The sequence below is a fragment of the Pseudochaenichthys georgianus genome, chromosome 19 (assembly GCF_902827115.2).
Source record: "Pseudochaenichthys georgianus chromosome 19, fPseGeo1.2, whole genome shotgun sequence".
In the NCBI taxonomy this organism is placed as follows: domain Eukaryota; kingdom Metazoa; phylum Chordata; class Actinopteri; order Perciformes; family Channichthyidae; genus Pseudochaenichthys; species Pseudochaenichthys georgianus.
Genome location: NC_047521.1, coordinates 19,689,522 through 19,708,538, shown reverse-complemented (window position 1 = coordinate 19,708,538; position 19,017 = coordinate 19,689,522). Strand labels below are relative to the sequence as shown.

General features: G+C 42.3%; 1 protein-coding gene across 2 annotated transcripts in view; it reads right to left on the bottom strand.

Annotated features, from left to right (window-relative positions):
- Nucleotides 1-282: 282 nt before the first annotated feature.
- svild (supervillin d) overlaps nt 283-19,017 on the bottom strand; it is a 53,691-nt gene continuing 34,956 nt past the window's right edge. The window contains exons 9-30 of one of the 2 annotated variants that reach the window (XM_034106839.2): nt 17,974-18,009; nt 17,047-17,194; nt 12,117-12,200; nt 11,759-11,845; nt 11,329-11,512; nt 11,037-11,209; nt 9,889-10,050; nt 9,554-9,690; nt 8,983-9,130; nt 8,417-8,562; nt 8,004-8,179; nt 7,676-7,811; nt 7,179-7,479; nt 6,733-6,887; nt 5,881-5,983; nt 5,472-5,679; nt 5,260-5,387; nt 4,100-4,255; nt 3,342-3,485; nt 2,563-2,675; nt 1,950-2,105; nt 283-1,613 (exon numbers count right to left, since the gene is read on the bottom strand). In XM_034106839.2, coding sequence (XP_033962730.1) covers nt 1,527-1,613; nt 1,950-2,105; nt 2,563-2,675; nt 3,342-3,485; nt 4,100-4,255; nt 5,260-5,387; nt 5,472-5,679; nt 5,881-5,983; nt 6,733-6,887; nt 7,179-7,479; nt 7,676-7,811; nt 8,004-8,179; nt 8,417-8,562; nt 8,983-9,130; nt 9,554-9,690; nt 9,889-10,050; nt 11,037-11,209; nt 11,329-11,512; nt 11,759-11,845; nt 12,117-12,200; nt 17,047-17,194; nt 17,974-18,009 — 3,168 coding nt within the window. In that variant the 3' untranslated portion in view covers nt 283-1,526. The remainder of the gene's footprint in view (nt 1,614-1,949; nt 2,106-2,562; nt 2,676-3,341; nt 3,486-4,099; nt 4,256-5,259; nt 5,388-5,471; nt 5,680-5,880; nt 5,984-6,732; nt 6,888-7,178; nt 7,480-7,675; nt 7,812-8,003; nt 8,180-8,416; nt 8,563-8,982; nt 9,131-9,553; nt 9,691-9,888; nt 10,051-11,036; nt 11,210-11,328; nt 11,513-11,758; nt 11,846-12,116; nt 12,201-17,046; nt 17,195-17,973; nt 18,010-19,017) is intronic. The other variant, XM_034106840.2, reaches the window with a different exon arrangement.

The following is a 19,017-nucleotide window of genomic DNA, read 5'->3' as shown; positions in this document are numbered from 1 at the left end:
CACTGAAAACACAGGCTTTTCCATCTAAAACTGCACACAAATCTACTAAAACCAGGTGTCCATTATAACGTTTCTAATAATATGTTTTTACAACAAGCATTTTTGACTCGCATAGTAGGAAAAACACAGGTGTTACTAATAACCGTTAAGGAATATGCCCAGTCTAAGCTATTATTAATTTAATTATTTACACCTGTGCGTCATCTACTACGACATGTCTTGACTGAAAAGACCAAAAGATTGTATTTGTTTGTGCTACTTAAAAGACAATCCTAACAAAACCCTTTTTAAAAATACTTTATTTAAAAAGGGAACCTTGAGCATTAATATCTCATTTCCCTACCACCAATGTTTATTGTTATGTGCCATGAAATACAAAAGTGTCTTGGAAGCTTTCTCCACATGTAATGCAGATCTTACATCTCACAAAAAAATAACAAGTTTTCTGAGAAAAATATTTTTTTGTGAACATCATGCAGAAATGTTCTAATTCAGACATTACAGTATTGGCAGTATGGTTTACACATAATATAATATATGACATCACATTTGCAGTATTCATTTGTGGTGTCAGCTACAGCTATAAAGGCAGTTTATACTGCATGGTACTCTCTCTTACATATCCACACACATAATACTTTTAAAGTTGCACATTTACACATTCAGACACACATAGAAAAACAGAAACATGTATAACAAGACAAACAGATTCAATTTGGTCCATAACAAGCAGTTGATCAAAGGGCTGCCACCACTGGCACAAAGGCAGTCATTCATGAGATCCAGGAAGTATTCAGTACCAAACATGAACAAATGTTATGGTTGAGTTTTAGTGATGCTTATGGTCTGTCGCATCAATTTCAGTTCATTTTTTTTGTTTAAATTCTCAATGGGATTTTACTCATCCACATACGTGTACAAAAACAGAAAACTGAATATATATTTCTGTTACAATTACACAAGTCAGGCGTATTGAATACAATCTTGGTTTTCAATCACCACGTTTCTTTCAAATGTTCACAAATCATAGGGATTGTTCTCTGAACTTCGATTTGTTTTGCTTTCTTTTGTTTGTCATCAAGTGAGGACATTTTGATGACATTTGATCCCATTACACAGAGCAGCCTTTCTCTGTGAAATAGCAAAATCAATGAATAACTCCCTCAGTTTTATAACAACATGCACACACATTCTTACATGAAAATCGACACCTTCTAGTGTAACATATAAAACACACTCCTGTATAGTATATTACATATTTATAATGCAAGGGTAACTATTTTTACCATACAAGGAAAACATCTTGCCATCAAAAAGATTAACAATTGCACATAATGATCGGCTAAAATATTTTAGTGACACAAGAAAACATGGCATTGGTATTAAAAATTTGAACTAAATTGTACATTTGCTTTTCTATATCCTTTACAAAATGAGGACATCATTTTTTTCTTGGAATAAAAAAAAGATAGAAAAGCTTCTGAGAGAATGAAAAAACAGGCAGCGAGTGTACACAAATATTTGTTTTAAAACAGGCCCTTGCTTTTCTTCAGATTCTTTTGCTTCCAGTTTGGCAGAGCGTTGAACTCAACTCGACTCATTTCAAGAAGTGTCTGCAAAACATCAGAGTGAGAGGACAAAGGTTACACAAGGCCTTATATAATAATACATAATATGTGTATATATAAGTGCTTTTTACTGTATGCATCTTTCTGTATCCTCAACATATTTGGCATTTCAAATCTGTAATTTGCTGCATTATAGAAATATGACACGAGACTGACTAATCATTATTTTCAACATTTAAGCTATTTTATTGGCTCTTCTTTCCTGTCGCAAAACTCTCATGCGAAGAATATCTATGTATTCTGCTTATAAATAATCCGATCTAACAATATATCAACTTTAAGCTATTTCAAATCCTATTTGAGATCAGCTAAGTGCCCTACCTTGAAGTCCTGGTCGGACAGGTAGTCCTCCAGGCGCAGAGGGTCCACTCCCTCTGGGAGCTGCTTCCCGGTCAGCTCCTCGATGGAGTACTGCTGCTTACTGAGGCGAGACAGCGCCTCCTTTACCAACATCACCTTGTTCTTGGGGCCCTCAGTCTGCAAACACATATCATTGAAAACAGGTAAATAAATGCAAAGAAATGGAGCCATTCCTCTTTGTGTGTAAGCTAGGGTTTACATCCTAAAAAACAGGTTTTCCAAATTGATAATTGCTGCAAGAAAGAATCAACGTTACATTACATTTCTTCAACTTTTTATTTAAAAATGATGTGAGGATATAATCAAACTCTTTATATATAAAGCACTTTTTGAAAAAGGGTTTAACAAAGGCAGCAAAATAGAACAGGCAAGTCATTTGGCAGATAAAAACCCCATTCAGAAATAGTTTGGAGCTGGCACTTTGACAAAACAGATCTGGTTGAGTGAGATGATTTGGATTCTTGCGTCAACTACATGAAGCTCAAGCAACTGTGATAGCCCCACTCACGCCGACACAGACTCGTAAAGTAAAACATCAGAAATAAAAATGTAATGTGTATCAAAAGTAACACACCTTTGAAGTGATCGTGGTGTCCTTCTCCCAGTATGGGAAGATGTTGGTGAAGGTGAGAGGTTCACAGCCTGCTAGGACCAGATAAGCCTGAGGGGGGCGCCGAGGGTTCTTCTCTGTAAATCATACCAGTGTAGAAGATGAGTAAAACATGCTTTACATTTCATAATTCATATACTGTATCGGGACACATAATGTGTGCTCACAATACTGATGGTGTGAATATAAAAAGCAATAGCATTATTTTTTGAGAGTGCTTAGGGAAGTGTTTGGCTGCTAATCAATTACTGTAGATCCAGGCTATGTTCGAAATCTCATGCTAACATAATGCATACATATTAACGATTAGGTATGACATCACGAGCAGACTGTTTTATAGCACTTAATTGAATGTTTTCCAGGATTTTAAGGCAATTAGTATTAGTTATTAATATATTTTCTATTGTGCATTATATGTCTATCTCCCGCCTTTATTACTCTTGAATAAACCCTAACGTCTCGCTGTCATTATACTATAGTATTTATCTTATCAAACAGGTAATCATTTTCCCTGGCAGTCCTCCATTGGATAGTCTGAAGACCCACAATGCAATATGGGGGCAGGTCAGTTTGTCCATTAACCTACTATTGCGTACTTAGCAGTTCTTGTTAATCTACTTTACATCCAAGCATTTATCCAATACAAAAAAATGTCATACCTATAACTGTTGGTAGTATGTTAGTATGTGATTTCAAACAGACCCCAGATATTTTAGCTACAGTAGATGTATGTGACCTCTGACCTTTGCAGTACTGCAGCACAGTCTCCATGGCACACTTCCTCTCACTGTTCCAGCGCATCTTGGCAGAGCCGGTGCACTGAGTGTCGTCCGGCTGCCAGCCCTGCCACAGGTACACCTCCATTCGGTTATCCAGCAGGAACAGGGCTGGAGAGGTGAGGCAGAGCAAGGACATGAACACCCAGCAGCAGGAAGAGGCACTACAGCCCAGGTATTGTTAGGCTGACAGTAACAATAAAACACATTCATCAACAGCTGTGAAAGGCTTTTTCAAAACCAGCGTCTGATTGTGTCGTTTTCAAGGTTCAAACAGGGAACATTGAGTAACTGAGTTGTTTTGTGATTTTAGTTTTGTCCTTTATATGAAAAGAAACCTGCCAAGACTCTCTTTTAACAGAATTTCTGATTCACATTAAAAGGTGACTAACAAGAACAGAATAAACGCTGTATTTTTCATGATCAATCTCAAAAACACAAATAACAATTAATGTAACTAAATGACTCAGTCAATCCACTGATAACTAAGATAACAAAGATACGTATTCATTAGTAAATATATACAGTTGCTGGTTGATACATTTAGTTATGTTTTCCTCTTTGTCAGGCAAGGACAGAGACATTTTACAGATTGTACAGACCATTAAACTGTTAGAATTTAACGGACTGCAACTGGCTATTTCACCTTTTTTTAGGATACCATAGAGGACAAATTATCAACACCTACTTCACTGGATTATAACATTGTTACGGGTGTTTGGTACCTGGCTGATGTGCAGAGTAGAGGTTCTCCTGCAGGAAGGGCATCGCCATGACTCCCTCCGACACCCTGGCTGGATACAGACGCTCCTCCCCTTCGAACACCCCGGAGCTGGCGCTGAGGCGGAACAGACGCGGTGTGTAGTTGTACTTCCCTGGATCTGGAGGAACACACACACACACACGCACGTCTCATCAGCTCACACGCTGAACACAAGCTGTGCTCTTATTTCTGCTGGTAAGTTACGGCATGGTTTTCCCCTCACTTGGGATACTTTTGGCCTACTTCAATGTTCAATCATTAGGGCAGCATTGATGCATATTTCATACAATTTCTAAGTATGTTTTTTTCTCCTGAATTTGTATCTTTAAAATCAGCCTCAATAAGTCAATATTAAATAATGCAGCCAAAATACAGAAACTCAGGCCCTTAAGGACAACAATTTCCCTATTAAAGTCCATTGAAAATTCAATAAAATGTTTTTGATCCCATGGCAATTAGAGCATTTAATTAAAAAAATATATAAAAAGGATATCAGATATTTAATCTAGGGCCCTGGCTAACATTTTTCAACCAGATTGTGCCGTTGTCTCATGTGTGTCCTTAGTGGAAAATACATTTTCATTTTCCTGATTTCCACTAGGGGGGGGATTGGTGCTGTATTATGTTTTAGATGACATGCATCAACATCAATGTTGTTCTAATCTTTTGACATATCCCAGACTGTGAAAAAAAGTCTAAACTTTAAGTATACAATAATTGTTTGTTTTACAAATTGCTATATAAAATAACTACAATTCTGAAAACGATTATTAGTATTTATTATCAGAAATTATTTCCGCACTGGAAAACAATATAAATATTAGTTGTAATTGATATTCTTTTGACATGTTCAGCCTCTAAACATCACATTACATGTCACTTGTTAGACGCTTTTATCCAAAGCGACTTACATACTCAATACTGTGGGCAATCCTCACAAGAGCAATTTGGGGTGAAGTGTCTCAGGGACACAACGACCTGCTGACTGCAGTGGGGTTTGAACCTGTGACCCCCTGATCCCAACACCAACGCACAACCCACTGCACCACACACCTCTAAAGATATGAGAGCTGCTTTTAACAAAGTAAGGCACAAGGCATAGTATGCAATGTGAGGTCGCACCTTGCAGCATGCAGTCGTAGGCCTTCTTGTCCAGCGGGCCCAGAGCCTTCACAAACTCTGTGGGTTCAGACCCTTCCTCCACCTCCTCCACCTTCACACTGCTGCTCAGACCTAACTCTGATGGACACCTTGAAGACGCCAACACAGAAACAATGTCAGTCCACATATGCTCGTCCACTAAGCATATTAATGTCCATCTGCTCGCTCCTTACCTCTGGGTGAGTTTGTCTGCAGCTCTTTTGGCCACCTGCCTGGCTCCAGCATGTGCTTTGCAGCCGTGCCACAAGAAGAGAACGGCTGTCTGAGCGTTCAGAAGCACCAGGCTGGCACGAGAGCGCAGACTGGCACGCTGGCAATCCACCTCCACCAGCGACGCCTCCACCTCCGCCTCTCCACGGACACAGAACAACCTCCAGCCGCCTGCAGAGATGAACCACAGATGAAAGAATAATGCCACATTATTCACTGTGTTTATTTGACAAAGCATGTTAGTCCCAAGCCACCTTTTGGCAACACTGAGTTTGATCCAGTATTGTATGCAGTGATCCAACGCCTATAAGTACATTGGCTGGAATATAGGGCAACACTTAAAATAAATTAAAAAAATGTATATTTTTGTACCTGTGCTGTTGGCACTGTTTTCTCTACTGCCCTTGTAGATGATCAAACCTCCCTGGAAGAGCTGGAGGAAGCACGGAGGCTCTTTCCCTGCACTCACCAACACCTGGTGAACAAATAAGACAACAAACAGATGAAAAACACACTTTTATATATACAGATTGTATCCAACATTCATGTGTTCATATTCTGTTAATAAAAGGCCTGATGATAACCTTATGACGATACATGAACATAACCCTGATCATTTGTACTGACCTCAATATTGTTCAATGTGTTTAAATGTGTAACGTGTGTGTGGAAGGAAGAATGTCACCAACAGAATAAACAGCTTGGTATACCTCCCATATTAATGGACCAATCCACACACACACACACACACACACACACACACACACACACACACACACACACACACACACACACACACACACACACACACACACACACACACACACACACACACACACACACACACACACACACACACACACACACACACACACACACACACACACACACACACACACACACACACACACACACACACACACACACACACACACACACACACACACACACACACACACACACACACACACACACACACACACACACACACACACACACACACACACACACACACAATGTGTATAGTATGTGGCATAAAACGGTCTTAAATGCAATAAATGTTGTTTATCACAACTATTTCTTAAACAATGTATCGTCCAGTAGAAGTTTTAATCATGACAGTACTCGAAAAACTGGCCTTTTTAGAGTCCTAATCGGAAACTTAACATGAAAAAGAGAATAGATTTGATTGGATGTGTGTGGCTGTGATGAACTGATACCCACTTGTGATCCTCTGTGGCTGCCCAGCTCCACCGTCATCAGAGCCGAGGTGCCCTTCTCACTGACGCTGGACTTACTGCCTTGCCAGAAAAAACAAGCTGTCCTCTCTCTCCCAGGAGTGCCGGCACTCAGCTCCCCGGGCTTCTGTCGCTTACCCACTGTGAAAACCGGACAAGTGGATAAATGAAAGACTTCTGCTTTCACTTCTGGACAGCTGTAACCCTAAAATGTAACACTATAGCCTCTTCATCTGTCAAACATTGTTAACCACACTTACATTTGCCTCACAGATGTGTTTTTTCCCAGTTGCAATCCATTAAAACTAACAAGTGAAGTTGGGCAGATACGAATGCCATTAATCTTCTCCAAGGTCTTACCACTTTGTCATGATATTTAAACCTCCACTGTTTATACTTCAGGCTACCTCTGTGCCAAAACACATGACTCACCGAGAGTGGTGATGGAGTATTTCCAGCGGATGATGTAGGTGTCGCCTTCGTGCAGTTGGCCCAGGCTCTCTTCAGGCAGCTCCTCCTCGCCGTGCTCTTTGATGTGCCAGGAATCAACAGCTATTGTAGCCAACTCCGCCTGCCTCCCGTCGTCCGCTCTCACCAGGCCGCGGCCCCGCTGCACGTTCACCCCCTCCAGGAGGGTCTTCACCGAGGCCGGCTCGTTGTCCAGCAGGGCCTTGGCGTCACATGGCTGCAGCTCCAGGTCAAGAGTGGGGCGGTCAATGGAGTGGACTGGGCTCTGAGAAGACAAAATAAAGTTTCAGTAAGTTTACATTTGGTTACTTTGGTCAGGATTTTCATGAATAAATGGCAAGCAGGGTTTATTCTAAATTCCTTTAATAATAATCCAATCCGTTACTGATTCATCTAAAACACAAACACTGAGTCATTGCTAATTCCAAAAATGAACACATCCTGAGTCTAATCTCGTCTACCTTGATTTCCTCTGCTTGAGCAGCTTCCTCTTTCTTCCTCTCGGCCCAGTCCAAGAACTTCTCTCTGAACAGCGACGTCTCATTGTGCTCCGACAGCCGGCCAAACAGAGCCCAGCTGGGGCGACCCTCCCCCTGCCTGGAAATTAAATATACAAGAAAAATAAATAAATCCTGTGTACAACTGTACCGGCAAAATGAAACCACTAGGGGCTACAATAACACAACCAGTAGTCTAACTAACCTTCTGCATGCAAAAAGTGCAACACTGTTATTTTACAAATGTGTAAAACAGCAATAAAAAGTGGTAGTATTAACACGTGATACTCACTGAGGCACATCTGTATTCAAGCAGGAGGCGTCTAAAGGGTTAACTCTGCAGCTGCTGTAGTCGTAGCTGCCGCTGTAAAGCTGTTTGCCCAGTTTCACAGCAACTTTTCTGTCACCCAGGGGCACATCTTTCCCGTGCCACACGTACACTTCACTGCCAAAATCAAACACCAAGACCTGTTGTAGGGTGTTGGCAGCGGGGGAAGATGGATTGCAGTTGTTACAACAAGCAAAACAAACAAACACTGTGTACTGAAATGTCTGTCTGGACTATTATGGACTCTTTTTAAAGATATAATAACGTCACTTTTCATACTTTCTACGCCAGTCCAACTCTTTTTCAGGCTTAAAATCGAACAAAATAGTTTGTTACATAAATATGGTCATTATTCGTCTATATAGTCGCAGTGTTACCTCTTTGGAGTCGAGCAGGGAGACACTCGGGATGGAGGCCCAGGCTTCTTCATGAGGAATCAGTTTGTCTCCCAGGAGCCGGTACACCCCGTTAGAGTCCAACACTCCTGTCTCATACAGCTCGTCCTCCTCTGGCTCCCCCGCTCCTATAACACACACAGAACAAAAAGCAGGGTAAGCATGTGTGTTCTTAAGGAAACCAAACAGATCTAATGTTTTACTTTACCTTTTAAATATCCTATGAAACAAAGACAAAGCACTTTTCTCTGAATCAAAACGGTGAAAGGTTATGTGTTAGGTCATTTTTGTTACTGTTCCCAAAAGATGTTACAACTGTGAAGAGTTACAAAAAATGCAAAACAAAGATGTCTGATAGTCAAATTAGTTTCTTTGTGGAATAGTTTTGAAGGGCAAACGAACATTTGAAATACACCCAGTAGGTTTAAAAGAAATATATGTAAAAATAAGATGAATAATGAATATAAAGTGTTATTTTTGTTGTACTTTTGGGTAATTATAGTATATATAGATATATTTTATTCTGTTTCTTGTATATGTGTATGAACCTCTGTACGGGGTCTGTCCTCCCAGCAGGGTCCAGAACTCTTTGGCCCATCTAGTGTCCGTGTTGATGCCCTCCTCCAGCACCGTCACCTGGGAGGCTTTACACCCCATGTCCCTCTTCGCCTGAACGAACGCTGCCATGTCCGACGCCTGGTGACAGAAAACATGTGGTACAGTACATGTCACGCCTGTATTTGAGGTATTCATCCTTTTTATTTTAAAATCAACTTTATTTAATGGATTTGTTAGCAGTGAATTTAGACTTTCCTTTTTGGTTGCTTGATTCCAACAAATTGAAAACAAATCTGTGAATTTTCCAATATACATTTGACTACAGAATAATCACAACCTTTAAAAAGTTCACATGAGTTGGGAACAATCCAGAAATCTACAAATGAGTATAATTATTGTAGCCTATTCTTTATGTGCAACTAGGAAGTTGAGTTTAAAAAGAATGAATAGATTGATTTATTATTTGAACGTCAATGTGAAAATGAAGCTTCAAAACTATTCTGTACAGTCAACAATTATCAAAAAATTAAAATCCAAAGCAGTTTCTTCATTCCTCTCTACCTTGGCTTTCTCTATGACGTTGGCAAACTCTCCACTCCACATGTAACATTGTTTTGGCGTGATGAGGAGGAAGCAGTCTCCGCTGTTCAGAGAGTGGGATGTGGGCTCCACCAGACGCACCTGGATGTGCCTCCGACCTGCAGACATGACAAAGCATTCAATACTTTGACTTCAGCAGTTGAAATCTGAAACATACATCACTGATCTGGTATTGAGCATCCTTTTGTTGTGGTTTATTAACTGAACATCATTAAGCGATAACACAAGAAGATACCTGACACCTCCATTCAACACATGTTGACAGAAAACACAGTTCACCTTCTTGAGTTTCTGACCTTTGATGCGAATGAGCATGAGCTTGTTGAAAGGCAGCGTGCTGTTGTTGGTCACAACATCGGTGGACTTCACGCTTCGCAGGTTGATTTTGCGAAAGTTCTCTTTGCTGGCGAGACCCGCCAAGGCCACATCAGCGAGATTTGATTTGGAGTGCTTTGCCACTTTAAAAGAGCGAAGAAAAGGATCAGAGACATTAGAAATGAACACAGTTCAGTTGACACACTTGAGCGTACAGTAGGTATTCCCTGATTCCCTGATCTACTCTAGCCATCTCTCTCATTATAACAAATAAAGACCAAGATCAGATTTATATCATAGATCGTAAGAGACATTTTCAAATGTCTGCTTTGTGTGAGCTATACTTAGCGGGCTGCACACGGCTGCAGATCTTACTTCCTTCTCCATCTCTGTGAAAACGTCACTGAGGTCAGATTAGTCTGTGAAAACTATTCAAAAAAAGGAATTGAATATATGCATTAGATAAGTACAGTATATACAGCTGCTTGCACTTTCAGAACAGCTTCAGTCATAGAGTACAGCTTATTGGCCACTAATTTAATTTAATTTAATTTAACTGTAGCTTTCATGCAATGCGTTTACGGATAATAAACAAATTAAACAGCTGTGTTTACGGAAGTGCACATTTTATTTGTAGACTGCTGGACAGGAGATGAAGTTATTCATTCATGTTCTGTATTAAAAATGTGTCTTAATTAATGTCTGAGAAATATGTAGCCACTGCAACGTTTCTTTTGGGGTCATAAAGGTTAATATTGCCCTTTGTATGCAAAATAATAAGTACAAAAAACAACCAATTATAACCAAAGAATGTCAATGTTTTATGGGAAATTGAATTTGTTTTATATTTTTTGGGCTATTATGAGATTCCATACCGGTATTACAATTGTAATCTCTTATAAGGATACGTTTCATACACCAGTAGAGCACCCTGCGACCCACAGAAACCCCTAAAGGCCACTGTGACCATGTCAGTTTATCATGAACAACACAACATATCTTTATAGAGGCATAATACCAAACTGTTGTAGATGAAACATTTGTGCTTGAAAGCTCTTGCCATATTGGAGACTTTATCCTAGCTATGCTGAGAACCTCAATATCACTTTAGTCAGTTTAGTAGTCTTACTCCTCTCCACTTGGATCCTCTTGGTCTCCAGGGAGGCGACGTTGAGCCTCTGCTCGGTGTAGACCTGTCGGATGTCGTTGCGAGCAGCGAGGGCCCGCAGAGGGTTCCTGGAGCCCTGGTTCCTCCTGGGGGGGCGGACCGCTCTCTTGTGTTCCGTTACGGCTGACGTGAGCCTGAAAACATACAAACACAGTGACAGTGGTCAGTTTTAATGTAAGCCACCTACCTGAGAAGAAAAAAAGGGACTCATAAGTCATTTAAATGGTCAAAAATATTATTATTGCACACTAACTTTGGTGTATTGGTATGGATCTGGCTGAAGTCCTCCTCTGTTAAAACCATACTTGAATCATGGAGCGATGTCGGTGAGACAGTTTTGTAAAAGTTGCCGAATGTCTCGTCATCGTCCAGAGTCATCACTTCTTTCTCCGTCTCTGCCGTCACCTCGACTGTGGATATCTTGTTTTTGCTCACACCTGACCGCCCACCATGGAAGGAAAGAAAGAGGATAGAAAAGGAAGTGTTATACAGATATGTTCTCTTGCTAATGATTTTAGTGAACACATATGCACAAAATGTGTTGGATATCCTGTATTGGTAAAGGAGAGTTGAGATTGAAATTAAACAAATATGGAATAACAAAGTTGTTTACCTACATGTACACAATAACACAATGTGTGATAAACCATCATCTCATATGGAAGAAACCAGGGGGAATGTACCTTTACTGTGTAGCTTGTCGAGGAAAGACTCAAGCTTGTCGAGCCTTTTGTCTCCTTCCACCTTGACATCTGTTCTACTGGAGATTTCTGTTCAGCAAAAAAGGAACAAAGGCTGAATATACTCAGTATTACAATCCAACATCAATCTTTGGCATTCATCTTTTTGTATAAAAGGCATCAAATCCTGTTAGAACTACTACCAACATTTACATTTGTTCCGTGTCATCTGCACCTGATGACACAAATGACCATGACTATAATTCTATGTTAAATATTCAGACCATCTGCTGCCCTAACAAACGCATCGGGTTAATGACTTCCCTGATTAACCAAATGATTCACACACTGACTGACTGACCTTCAAGCGGCTTGACAGGCGTGGCGTTGCACTTCTTGAGGGCAATAAGAGGAGACTCATCCTTTCCGGTGTCTGTCACAAGACCTGGAGGAAGACAAAGGGGGAAATTAGGGCTGCAATAACAACATATTTACATTATTAATGAAGTGTCAAATATTTTCTTGATTTATTGTTTTGTCTAAAATAGCCAGAACATAATAAAAAAAATGCACAGTAATATTCCAACATTTTCAAAGATATACATTTGGTGAATATATGAGAAAGACAAGCGTCAAATGAGTAGATTAACTCATAGATATTTTTATTTAAAGACATTTTGCCATATAATAGAAAATAAATTGACTAATCATTTTCATGTTATATCTCTCACAGGCTACGCCCTCTACTGGACTCTATGGGTACTACTTTACCCTGCGAGCATTCTCCCACTGAGACTTCTATAGACGTAGCCGGCCTTGGGCGGGCCTACCTGAATGCGCGCGCATCACACCGTATAAAACGAGGGTTGCGTTCCAATAGTCCATTTAGCTTAGGAACCTTCCTAACGGAGTGAAATGACCCGGAAGTACGTCAGTGGCAGCCATGATAAGTGCTGTTCCAATTCTCCAAATTAAAGGAAAGGAGGTTTCAAACTTCCTTTATAACCTCCTTTAGCTTAGGAACCACTGGACCTCCCTAACCGAAAGGAGAGGAGAAAATGCTGCCCCACAATGCATTGCAGCCGCAGCATTTGCCGTCACTCAACAGTCGGCCGTTCACGGAAACAACCGATTATGACCGAGAAATGATATCATGAACGTTACGGTGCTTATTACGCATTTTAAAACATAGGTGGTAAGATGCCAAAGTGCTTTGTTTTGAACGTTCATCAATATTATAATCAAAAAGAGAAATATGAACGTTAGTTTTCACTGAAATTATCAAATAAAGTCAACATTTCACAGTGTTTACTGAGCTGTGTGGGGTTTGTTCAACTTTTAAAAGATGTTTGAATGGTGATATACACAGTGATAGATGTTAAGGACTAACGTTTATAATAAATACATTTGTATTGATTAAGATATTTTCATAGTTCATAATCATACGTATTGGGATCATTTGTATTAATGTGGACCGGAGGGAGAGGGTGACGATCATAAGTTCCACTTTCCTTTTTTATTTCAATTCCAACTTTGGTCATGAAGAATATGTTTCTCTGTTGTCCACGTTCATAAAGCATAAAACAACAGCATCAGAGCACGGTGCAGAGTCTCTAGATGACTTTACAGTAGTCCCTCCTTCTTATTAAACATCCATGTTGTAGTCCGCTGTAGAAAACTGTAGTTTCCCCACAGCAGCAGACGCACATTCATGACATCCGCTGGCGCATCATAAACACGTCGGATAGTGAAAGTGCATTCGGATTCTCTAAAGTACCGCAGTCTCTTCTCCTAAGTCCTTTGGAATTCTCCTGTCCACTATCCCTTAACCCCGTGACGTTTCACTCAGAGGTCAAGGATTAGGAGATAGGGTTAGAATTTAGGAGCTGATTTTTGGATTATCGGAACGCAACCGAGGCCTCGCCTCCTGACTATCATCCTTTTCTCTTCAGCAGTGGAAGTGATTTCACGAAAGACTCAGATTAATGCTGTTTACTGTAGTGGTGAGAACAGCATTAGGGTGGTTCACACACAAGAGCATGCGGCGGTGCGTTCAGGATCCTCAGTAAATAATCGGCCCTTTCTGTGTCAACCCTCCATGGGCAAATCTTCCCTTCGCGGGGGGTTTTGCGGCGGAACGGGTCACCAGGGAGTATCACAGCTTTATAGCTGCGGCCCCACAGCTGAGGGCTTGTCCATTAACACAATGTTCTGGGGAATGGAAACCCAGCTGTGTGCTAACAAGGTGGAGGGACAGGACGCTGAAACGGGGCCATTAGCCGCGTTCACACTGCGGTACTTTTCCCACAAAGGTTCATGCGAACTTAGTTCATGATCGCGTTCACACCAAAAAGAGCCGGTACTAAAAGTAGTTCATGCGAACATTTTTACCCCCTCGAAAGTCCCTGCTAGAGAGCAGGGACTTTCGAGCGGCTCTTTTTTGAGAAAAGAGCTATATTCCTGATTGGCTGGGCGAATTGCAAACCACACCCCGTAAAACTCCCAAAAAGTTTTGTTAAGCTGCCATTTTATTATCCTCGCATTAGCATTAGCATTAGCCCAGCGCAGAAACGCAGAGAGACTAACTTATGGCAACACAAAATAAAACATGGGAGCGGTGGAGATGAGGACGTGTCGGCGTTCTGGCGATTTACTCGGAAGCCAGTCCCCAACTCCGGGGACTTCCGGCCGGGGACTTTTGGCGGCAGTATACGCCGTGAAGTGGTTTGCAGCCTGCCAGTAAACCCAAAGCAGAAGAAGAAGAAGTGACGTCAGCGGCTTCATTTGCCTAATCCACCCCCAGGGACTTTTTCTGGTGTGAACGCGATCTGTACTTAGTTCATGCGAACTAAAGAGTTCGCATGAACTAAGTTCGCATGAACCTTTGTGGGAAAAGTACCGCAGTGTGAACGGGGCTATTCACTCCAGTTTTGCAGCGTCCCACTGTACCACATGTCTATACACTGTACCACTGTCTTGTGAGTGTCCCACACCCAACTCTTTTATGGGCATGCAAGAGGTAAATCTGTCCTCCCAGGAGGATATCTGTTTCCTCTCAGCAGAGATTCAGGCTCTGGTGCAGAAACAGGCTGTGTCTGTTGTGCACCCTCAGCACAGAGAAAATGATCTTTATTCCATGTACTTCCTGGTTCTCAGGAAGACAGGGGAATTCAGACCTATTCTAGATCTCCGCAGCCTGAATCGTCACATTTCCTGCAGGAAATTCCGCATGTTAACTATGAAACAGTTACTGGGGCTTGTGCAGCCAGGCGATTGGTTCACCACCATCGACCTGAAAGACGCGTACTTTCATGTAGAAATTGCTCCAGAGCACAGAAAGTGCGTTGTGCCTTCCAGGGGATAGCCTACGAATACAACAGACTACCGTTGGGCTATTCCCTATCCCCACGCACATTCAGTAAATGTGTGGCCACAGCACCCCCATACCTCACCAACAGGCGTTGTAGTTGGGAGTGGTGCTCGATGCAGGCGCGCTACGCGCCACCCTGTGGGACCTTAACGTCAGCCAAAAGAGTGTCCGAATTAACCGCTCTGTCGGTGCACCCGAGCCGTTTACGGATTCGGGGTGACCGGAGCGGCACGACACTCAGACCGAACCCCTCCTTTGTGCCCAAGAGCCTAAGGAGTGCGTTCAGGTTGAGGGCTATTCAGTTAGGGGGTTTTAGTCTCCCCCCCATGGTGGGGACAGGGAAGCTAAACTGCACCTCCTCTGCCCGATGCGTGCGCTAGCATGTTATGTGGAGCGCACGGCTTCCCTTAGACGCACCGAACAGCTGTTCGTGTGCTTCGGGGGCGGGGTGATCGGGAAAGCTCTGTCCAAGAAACGCCTGGCAGGCTGGCTCTGCGAGAGCATTGCACATGCCTACGGACAGGCAGGGAGAGCCTGCCCCACGGGGGCTTGTGCGCACTCCACACGGGCTGTAGCTGTGTCAACAGCCTTATTCAACGGTGTGAGTGTGGAGGATATATGCACAGCGGCGTCTTGGTCGACACCAGGCCCCTTCATAAGGTTTTATCTCTTGGACATGTCAGGCTCTTTCTCCTCGTCTGTGCTTGCGAGGGCAACACAGGACTGGTAGGGGGGGGGGGGGTTGTGGGTCAGTTGGCATCTGACCCCTTCCCCGGACGTAATGCGCCTTCGCTGTTCTCGGGCCCTCTGAGGGTCCCGGGATGGGCGAGGGGCGCGCTGGGCCCTTAGAGCCCTCCACACTTTTGTCCACACACTCTGCACGGGGTCAGTGTTTGAGTGTGGGGCATGGGCTCTGGTGCTCTCCCCGTTATCCTTAGGGATTCAGGGAGGCAGGCGTGTAGTAAGCCCAATCGGGGCCGAGGGGGCTCTCCCCATCCGTCTATGGGCGGGGGGGGGGGGGGGTCCCCCGGCACTGTTTTTTTTAGCACACTTTCTGCGAGGTAAGCGCAGCAGGGTGTGCTCTGTCAGCTACAGCCCAGATTTCTCCTCGGTTACACCCGGGTTAAAGGAGAATGTGGGGCAGCAGCTGCTGACCAGAAAAGCCGGTCAGGGGCAGTAGGGTGGAATGTTGTTGGACGACAGTGCACGTATACATCGGGGCTCCACCCACTGTACCCATAGAGTCCAGTAGAGGGCGGAGCCTGTGAGAGATATAGCGTTGGGTTACGTATTGTAACCCTTGTCATATTAGCACAGGCGGAGCCCTCTACTCAGGGCACTGTCTGTGCTATTCCGCTCGCTGAAGAGAGGTGTAGGATGATAGTCAGGAGGTGAGGCCTCCTTTTATACGGTGTGATGCGCGCACATTCAGGTAGGCCCGCCCAAGGCCGGCTACGTCTATAGAAGTCTCAGTGGGAGAATGCTCGCAGGGTAAGGTAGTACCCATAGAGTCCAGTAGAGGGCTCCGCCTGTGCTAATATGACAAGGGTTACAATACGTAACCCAACGTTATTGGGTCCAACATAAAGTCTAATTGTGGGCTGGATATGACGCTGCAAAATTGGTATACAGTATATGTTTTTTTTAGGGGGCTGTTTGCCATTCTTTACAAAAAAATAAAAAATAAAATCACATTTTTTAATTAGCTGTCGTTTTCCGAGGAGGAAAAGGTTATGTCAACTTTCAATTGTCTTTTTGTATGTGTGTAATATAAAACAAACAATATTGTTAAGCCAACTGTAAAGACACCTGAAAGAATGCAGAGGTCACAGAGAGTTTGCACGATTGGCCCGGCCTCCCGCAGTAGAACAATAAGCACGCTCTCATCTCACCACACTGAGTAAACACACACTGCAGTTACCTCTCTTGGCCATGCGTCCAGCCACAGTGAACTGGACCGAGTCGTTGGCTGCTCCTTTGCCTCGGCTCTTCCACTGCTCCTCTTTGTCTCTCAGCACCTTCATCCTGTCTGCCAGCGACACCTTGGGCCCCAAATCCACACTGGATTTCTGTTGAAACATTTATTCAAATGCAACTTTAGATTCAGCATGAAGACTTGAGATCATTACTGTCCATTCATATCACACATGAACAGACAGTTATGAAGACACAGTGGAATCACCATGAATGAGCAAGCCGGCTTGCATGAGGATAGGCGGAGTAAGACAGTGAAGCCACCAGAAGTGAATTTAAGGGCAAATTATGACAGATCCCAACCTTATTTCTGTGGGAGTGTGGCTTCTGCCAAAAACAACTACCCCCAAAAGGTCTTACTGTGTTATTCCATACTTGATTTTATGCAAAGAAAATATGAAGAATGTGGAGTCCTGACAATAAAACACCAAAAGTGTCCAGAAACCTTCAAATTGCTGCTATGCATTACAGCTTTCTTTATGTGATTTATTCCTGCTGCCATTTTTGCACCTGAACTCCATCATTAAAACTGAGTTAGCAGCGTTTTTACTGCACTTCTGGTCCCACTGAACCCCTGAGCTGTTTTATAGTAATTAATGATATTCCACTCTGAAATATTTGAAGCGTTTTATGGCCCTGCTTCAGCTTTTTACTGGCTGCCACCCCATATTCCTTCTCTAATAATGAGCACTCCACTGCATGGGATGTAGCATGAGTTCACACCCTTTCTACAGATAATACCAACAGAAAAAAAGGAAGGAGAAACGCACAGAAAACAAATTCCAAGCAGATTATCAGCATTAGGCAAAGTGATTATACAAAGTGGTCGGTGATTGTATGCATTTCTGTTTATATTGAATAGTCTTTTAAGTACTTTTGCCTGTTTGGCTTCACAGCTGGGACGTTTTTTCTGCAGGAGAAGAAAGTAAATGACAAACAAATGATCAGGATTACTAAAACTCAACACCTTGTTACAGTCATAGAGGAATCCGTGTGAACCGCTGGCAGTCATTCTATATTTCACAGCATCATCTGCACGGTAAGCTCTGAGGAGTCAACTTTAAACAGTCACAGATGTCAGCAGCTTCAGAGTTTAAAAGGACGTTAAAGTGGTGAGCTGCTGCCACACTGATATCATTACAATGTTGTTGATGTGAAATTATAGGCGGCACGAAAAATGTCTAATCGTGATCAGCAGTCTAACCAACTTTAAACGTTGTTTCTCTAAATTAACCTCCGGACCTGTATTAGTTGTCTACAAGATAAATGTGTACAAATCATTATCATAATAACTTCTGCATGAAAATAAAAATAAATAGACTGTAACCGACTGTAGCTTCATTTTGTAGGATTGTTTACTTACACATTTCATGATTTTTGGCAACAGCTAACAAGAACTTCTAGTTGTATTAGGAGCTAAAAGGTAAATGGCTAACAACTGAAAGTTCAATTTACTCCTGGGTTTACTCTCGCCTAAAGATTGATTGCATACATTATAAACACATTAGAGTTTGTTATATCCAAAGGCTAATTTGAGTTAATGATTTACTCAATGTAGACAGCTACCATCTATTATATTTAACTTACATATATATACACACACACAAGCATCAGCCACTTTTGCATGATGTTTATAATTCATACAGAGTCTTTCCCAAAAAACGACTGACAGGAGGATCAAACGTTTACTCCTCACACCATCATCCTGTGTTTAACAATACATGTTATCTGTTGACATGTCCCTCAGCAAGACGCTTCATCCATGCTTAACCAATCATTGTTGACATCCTGGCAAGGAAGGAGGTGGACATTAAACTGCCATTTAACTAAAATATTGAATAACAAGTCTGAGTAATGCAATGTGCCATTTGTCCTGACTTAATGTGACACATGCTACAATATTCAAGAAGGCATGTGG